An 8,003-nucleotide genomic window follows, 5' to 3' on the forward strand; every position below is an offset into this window, starting at 1 on the left:
CTTCACTGAAAATCATTTTTAAATGGAAATGCAGTTTTATCATTTATAGAATCATTACATATAGAAGTATAAGCATGTCAGGCCTAATTTTGTTTTTGTAAAAACAAAATTACTTATAAAGTGAAAAGTAAAATGTGCCAGGACGTGACGAAAATGGACATCACTTTTTTAACACTGCAGTAAATTCCCAAACTCTGCTCTCCTGATAGAATGTTTGCTTATTAAAATACACTGTTTAACACAATATCCAGTCTATTTCTAAATGCTGTATAGCAATTTACTAAAAAAATATTCTTTATGATGTAATATTTACTTTTAAAATTTTTAGTACGAGCCAGGACGTGACGAGCCAGGACGTGACTTTTTGTCCAGTTCACTTATACAACTAATAAATGATATGTATATCAAATACTACTAATGAAACAGTGTTAGTTTATGAAATCAATGATATTTACTTGTTTTAAGTGTTTTTATCATCAAAATAAGTGCATAAAATCCTAATTAATTGAACTATCGTTGTGCAAAAAAGTTCTCATATAATATTCATATATATAATATACTTTTATAACCAGTGACCATACTGTCAACAACACTGTTTATCCTGATGTTGCTAAGTCTGGTGATTTTTATCTTACCTTTACAGTACATGTACAAACTAAAAAGATGAAGAATAGGTATAACTTTTCCGTTGGCTGCGGCATCAACTTTTGCATTTAGCTCGAACATTGATTGTACAAATATAGCTACATTTCTCATAAATGACAGGTCCTGCATCAGTACAGCTTCATTTATAGTTCTTTCTATGAATGTTCACCTCAGTGCACAACAAAATTTGTTTTTCAACTTTATTATTTTAAAATTTTAATTTAATTTTTTGATGTTTAATTAAAAACATTTTTAACATGCATTGAGATAGATCTATGCACTGTCAATAATACTGAATAAGTTTATGATAGGCCAGACATTTAATTCTGTAGAATGTTTGTTTGCAATTCACCATATATTTTAGAATTAATATATTATTATATTTTGCCTTTTGTTGGTATGTTTATGATCATCTGATTTAATTGGAATTCAAAATATGAATCTCAATCAGTACAGAAATTATAGTTTTTGGACAGTTTCTTCTTTCTGTTCATCATTATCTGATAGGCCAAACTATCAACAATGCATATTAATATAAACTGTTGATGGTTGACAATATCAAAAATCTCAATGACACAATTGATTTGAATTCCCCCAACCCAAGTGTTATGATCAACATGTATCTTTATCAATTACATCCTTCACTGGAGGAATGTTGGTTTATATATTCTAATTCATGTTTGAATACCTGTATCTGTCAAGAAATAAACTTTAGATTTTAGCAGCACATTGTATTTGAACAAATCTTTGACACAATATTTATTGTACGTGTACACCAGTTTGGATTTCACAAAATGGAACATTTGGTATAATACAATATTCTTTAAATTGGTGGATTATCAATAATTCATTATTTGGTCAAAACATAGAAGCATAGAATTAATTGATAATAGTATTTTTGTATCTACATGAATCTATGTTAAATACTTGAACATGCTCCCTCGAACATGATACATCCAGTTTCTCAGTTTCCGATTCTTGATGCTGAGAGCAAAAATATTGAAAATAAAAGTAATTTATTTTAGGTACATGCGCATTATCTAGTCAGTTTTGCCAATTTCTCTATATAGAGAAATTTAATACATTTTTAATCTTTACTCAATTTAACATGCCATCTTGAATGTCACGTCCTGGCTCAATGTCACGTCCTGGCTCAATGTCACATCCTGGCTCAAAGTTTGAGGTGGTTATTTTAATCATTTAATACAACCAGTCATCATTATACCTTTTATTTATACTTGGAACATTGAGAAGAAGGAGAATTAAAAGGCATTTTTATTTCTGAAAAAGAGTATTTAAATAAAACTAACTTTTATATGTCAAATCAGCCAGGACGTGACATTAAATATTTTGAAAAATAATTTAAGATACTAATTATGATATGAAAGAAGGGAAAGTAGTATTTTTATATGCAGTATATTTTAGATATGATGTCCTGATACCTAATTTTTAAATTTGACATAACAGTAATGAAATATTACCAAAAAACAAATTTCACGTCCTTGCTTACAAAAAATATTGTTTCAAATAAAACCATCATTAAAACCATTAAAACAAAAGTATATTGGCGATAAAAGTATATTTGTATGTGCTTAAGGGTGTTAACTTTAGGCTAAAATAAAAACCTAGTTTAACAGATCATTTTGAAATTTCCACATCCATGGACCAAATACCATGGAATGGCCCTCAGCGGGCCATGCGTAGGCTTAAAATTTACAATACCCGAAAATCAATTGAGGCCTAAATCTTATTCACATTGTCAGAGCAACTGTTTTATGTTACAATACATCGTTTAATAAATGTTTGACACAAGTATAATAATAATAAAAAATATTAAATCAACAAAAGAAAACACAAGAACGAATGATCAAACTATGAAACAGGCGACGGTAGGACTTTCCTTTGGCACTGTCACGTATAAAGAACATTATAAATACTTATAACAAATAGTTAGGGTTAGCGACAGTGTCATAGGAAAGTCCTTCCCAGACATTCAATTCATCTCGGCCGATAACAAAACCACACGAGACGTTCCAAAATTAAAAAACAGGTCATTCGGAAAACCTCAAGCAAATTAGGAAATATATCCGTAACCTTTATACTTAGTCCTATCAATGATGGACATTCTGCTGTAAAATTAGGTCTCACCAAAACAGGTTACGTAGTTAACAATATTTACTGCTGGTGCATGCTAGTTTTTGACGCACATGCAGTAAACTTAGCTACTTAGCAGCAAGTTTAGTGCTCGTGTGAAGTGCAGAAATACTAATAAAAAGGTAGGTATTTGAATAACAACTGTCTGTTTATCAATATTGATATGCTTTAGAACCGAATGATTATGCTCACTGAAACTGGTACACTCATGATAATAGTGAAATATGCCAGTGTTTAAATGATATAATTATATTTTTCAGGCAGAAATCGTTACAGCCAGGGTGTCATTGGCCTTGCCATATAAGCAAACGAATAAACTATATTTTTCAGACAGTGACAGACTGCCATTCAAAACCTAGGCGTTTAGACTTTAGTAGGACACCAAAATCTCTTATACGATCGTTTTACAGCAGTTTTGTTCAGACATTGACTGTAAAAAAAAAAATTGGCGGTTTAAAAAGAGTTAAACCTTTACAAAGCCAACGCCTTGGCAAAGGAATATCGACAGTGACCAGTGACAGTCACAATAGACTTGAATAACTTTTTTACTTTTACTGATCGCGGATTTTTTAACCCAAACTCACCTAAAATATTACTTTTGATACGATCTGCTGTCTTGGCCATATTTTAGTTTACCCTTTGGTCATATAAAATATATTCTTTGGTCTGTAAATAATTAATTACCCCCCAAAAATATAAATTTTGTGTTACACTAATTTACACACTATCTTCGAATTTGGCGCGAAGGCGTCGTATGACCCTGGCGCCTTTACAAACGGAGTGAATTTGGTAAATAATGTGATTGGTTTAAATTGGGTGACAGACAATTACAATATTCTAATATAAAACAATTATATAATTCAAATGTAAAAAAAATTCTAATAATTATTATTTTCCCAGAAAACAAACACTTTAAAAAAAATAAAAAGTCAATGTTCGGCGATGCGGTCTTTCTATTTTTTATTCTGAAACTATTATCTAAACGACTTGTCTAGTAACGATACATTTCATATTTATCACACAGGAGATAATTAAAGTATGGCGTTGAACAAAATACTACGAAACCCGAAATACAATAAATCGACTTTTTAGCTTATAACAAAAAAATTAAAATAGTTAATTCATAATTTTTCTAAATATTAGCCTAGATAATTGTTACAGTAGCAAAACTTACATGTGAAAAGTGCCAAAAATGAAAAAATAATAATAATAAGAGAGAGAGAGAGAGAGAGAGAGAGAGAGAGAGAGAGAGAGAGAGAGAGAGAGAGAGAGAGAGAGAGAGAGAGAGAGAGATAGAGAGAGAGAGAGAGAAACCAGAAGAAAAACACTTTTGGCTATATAAATATTTAAATTCAAAATACTACCACAAATATATACTCTTTAAAAACGTATTGTCTCTCAATGAACTACACAATTTTAAGCTGGGATCTAGTTTAGTCGGTAGAGTGCTCGCTAGAGCCGGGTGCTTGCGTCATAAGATTAAACAAGCAGTGGATCTGAACGACGTCCAAAACCGTTAAATCAATAATCAATACGTAATCAATACCGTATTTCTGCGCAATGCAGAGTCAAATGGGTATTTGGTAAAATAGTGGCTGGTTCCACGAATCTCTATAAAGTACCCCGTCTATAGGAGGATAGCTACTCCAGAGGAGATACTTCATTGGACATGCATTCTTTTGACCGCCACAAAGAGTTCTGCCACTCTTAGACTATAGCTTACTAAATCAAAACTAGCACAGGACAGAGCTCAGTTGAATAAATACAGCTGTTAAAACAGTGATGATATCTGCTGTCCGCGAAAGTTGAGCATATCCTGCCCGTCATGAGTACTGCCACTACAGCTGTCAAGTCTGTCACTTCATCTAAAACGATGGAAAAACAAATCTGCACGAGTTTCATAAAAGAGTTGAAAAGGTATGCACAAGTTCAAAATATGGAATATAGCATCGGCCATCATTTTGGTCAGTGGTGCATATCGTATTTAGTCTCCAAATATGTACCATTTTCTGATTGGTTTATTGTCCTGTCTCAACCAGTGCACCATGGCTGGTATATTATATGACGTGATGTGTGCTGTCCTGGCTATGGAAAATGTGGCGGGTTTCTTCTAAAACTACGAGTAAAAAAAAACAACCCCCAAATGTTTGATATCCAGTATGGCATAGGCGTTGAACAGTTATGGGTTCTGACTGGGTTATAAGTGTATTCTTGTCACTTTTATTTTGAATTTACCATGGTTTGACTACCAATAGCCGATATTTTTTTCGTGTTGGGATGTCGTTAACATCTGTTCTATTATATTCTTGTGTTAACAACGCATCTAATCTCTATTTCGGGATTCCAACCACGAATCGTTTACAGTGCAAGTTAAAAAGTTAAAGTTTGTTTTGTTTAAAGACACAACTAGAGCGCATTGATTTTTTTAGTACTAAAACATTTGAGTAATTTTGACTTAGAGAGGAAGCCGCTACATTTTTGCATTAGTAGCAAGGGATGTTTTATATGCTCCATTCCACACACAGGATAACACAAACTACGGCCTTTGATATGCCAGTTATGGTGCACTGGCTGGAACGAGAAATAGCCCAATGGGCTCACTAACGGGAATCGATTCTAGACCGACCGCGCATGAAGCGAGTGCTTTATTATTGGGTTAAGCCCCGTTGGTACATAATACACATTACATGTATATAATATTCATTACCATCATTAGTATTACTATATGTCTCATTTAATCCGCAAAAGTATGTATTGAGGAAACATTCATTCATTGACACCACTAGACCATATTGATTTATTAATCATTTGGTATTGGATGTCATACATTTGGTAATTCTGATATTACATAGTCTCAGAAAGGCACGGCGGAAGAAAGTAGACATTGGGGGAGGGGCGAGGGTTGACTCAGATCGAGGGCGCAAAGCCAAATTTCTAGGAGGTTCGAGGGGTATGCTACCCCCATAAAAGTCTGAAAACTAAATGATCTGAAATGCAATTTCCTGCATTCTACAAGTAAAAATCATCGCTACCTTAAGATTTACTACCAATAATATTTTTGTATTCAGAATTATTGGAGGGGGGGGGGGGGGGCGTGCAGTCCCCTGCTCCGCTATGCCTGTAAGAGAGGAAACCCGCTACATGTTTTCCATTAATAGCAAAACATATTTTATATATACTTTCTCACAGACAGGACAACACATACCACGGCCTTTGATATACCAGTTGTGCTTCACTGGTTGGGATGGGAAAAACCCCAAACAGAGAATGGGTCCACTGAGGTGATTTGATCCTACAACGCAAACACTTCAGACGAACATTCTACCGACTGAGCTATGATATTAATGCTATCCAATTTTCGTAATTAATTAAGGTTCAAGCACGTTTTATGGGTACATCAGTTATTTGGGTTGTCTCTCCAGGCCAGAAGTTAATGGTTAGTTGTTAGTGGTTATTCAGAGAGATGTCGATGTAATGGTCTTACAGCTTCTCCTTATGAGTTAAAATTAAGTGTGAATGAATTAAGATGGAGTAGTGGGTACAGATAAGCGAACTCACTGTGACTACTACCAGCCTTAGAGGTTGTAAAGTCCTCGCCTGATGCGCGGTCGGTCTAGAATCGATTCCCGTCGGTGGACCCATTAGTCCATTTCTCGTTCCAGCCAGTACACCATACTGGTATATCAGAGGTCGTGCTATCCTGTCTAGATGGTGCATATAAAAGATCCATTGCTACTAATGGAACAATGTAGCGGGTTTCCTCTCTAAGACTCTATGTTATCCAATAACCAATGATTAATAAATTAATGTGCTCCAATGACATCAGTCTGATACTTCGAGACGCATAATGTCACAAAAAAAGAAGACGAAGGTTCATGACGAAGGTCTAAAGTCCATAACTGGTTGTTCTAAGAACCACAGCAGCCTAAAAAGTTTTCATTGCCCGAAGATTTCATTTGATAAAACACTTGAAGTTTTTCTGTGGGGTGGTGTTTGAACTTTGGATAACTGAAAACGTAATTGTGGTTTTCATCTTGCGCAGATATACAAATTTTACGTCATAGACAAGCTTATTTTTATACACTCGCGAATTTTAAAATGTTATTAATGTGACATTTTATACATAACTATCAATATTACAGTTTTGTTTCATTTTTAAAATCGTTGACATCTTTTTCTTTACGTTTAGCAATTTTATTTATTTTAATTAATAAATACATTTTATAGACCTTGAAGTAGAGTACCTACAACGATAATTTTATGTAATCTGAAATGTCTTGAACAGAAGATACATCAAATGGAATCTACAATCTAAAAAATTTCAGGATTAACCCCAATATCTTGATCGTTTCACGCAGATTGATATGTAATAACTTATTCATTGATCATCTTGATAGTTAAGAAGTCTCTTAAAAAAGTACATCATTCGCTTAGAGAGAGAGAGAGAGAGAGAGAGAGAGAGAGAGAGAGAGAGAGAGAGAGAGAGAGAGAGAGAGAGAGAGAGAGAGAGAGAGAGAGAGAGAGAGAGAGAGAGAGAGAGAGAGAGGAGGGGGGGGGAGGGAGGGAAAGAGAGCGAGAGAGAGAGAGAGAGAGAGAGAGAGAGAGAGAGAGAGAGAGAGAGAGAGAGAGAGAGAGAGAGAGAGAGAGAGAGAATCACAGGGGTCCCGGGGCACCTCCCCTCCACGCCCATTTGGGGTGAAGGTGATGGTGTTTAAATTCAACATCAACAATAGCCCTGAAAACGCGTTTCTGAGTATCTTTTCTTTCTTTTTTAATTTCGGAGAGTAGTCCTCAAACATTTACCTTCGACAAACTCAAATTGTCTTTTTTTTACAATTTTGTGACCCCCTTTACAAAATCCGTGACTCGTCCCTGGTACACGACATCACAGTCTTCAGAATCCGTACACTGATGGGTTTTGAACCGAATAATATGTGTCAAAAACAAAAAATGACTTTTACATGTGCACGTACCTAATACATAACATTATTTTAATTAATAACTTTCTTATATGTTATTCGGGTGAAATATATTGAATACACGAAATCTATTTGTTTGAAAATTATTATTGCGAATAAATGTAAAAATATACCCATATCTGTCAATGTCAAGTACGATTATGCACCTTTAAATTTATGTTGTCGCACTTGGCTTGTCATAATCATTCGCTGTCAAGTGAGTAGCACCCTTGTGACGTCATCAGG

At 34.4% G+C, this 8,003-nt stretch overlaps 1 protein-coding gene across 1 annotated transcript in view; it reads right to left on the bottom strand.

The window, feature by feature from the left end:
- LOC121384338 (chromatin assembly factor 1 subunit A-like) overlaps positions 1-3,528 on the bottom strand; it is a 30,929-nt gene extending 27,401 nt beyond the window's left edge. The window contains exon 1 of the mRNA XM_041514689.1: positions 3,384-3,528. Coding sequence (XP_041370623.1) covers positions 3,384-3,423 — 40 coding nt within the window. The 5' untranslated portion in view covers positions 3,424-3,528. The remainder of the gene's footprint in view (positions 1-3,383) is intronic.
- Between the last annotated feature and the right edge of the window lie 4,475 nt (positions 3,529-8,003).

This window comes from Gigantopelta aegis, chromosome 2, assembly GCF_016097555.1.
Source record: "Gigantopelta aegis isolate Gae_Host chromosome 2, Gae_host_genome, whole genome shotgun sequence".
Taxonomy (NCBI): Eukaryota; Metazoa; Mollusca; class Gastropoda; order Neomphalida; family Peltospiridae; genus Gigantopelta; species Gigantopelta aegis.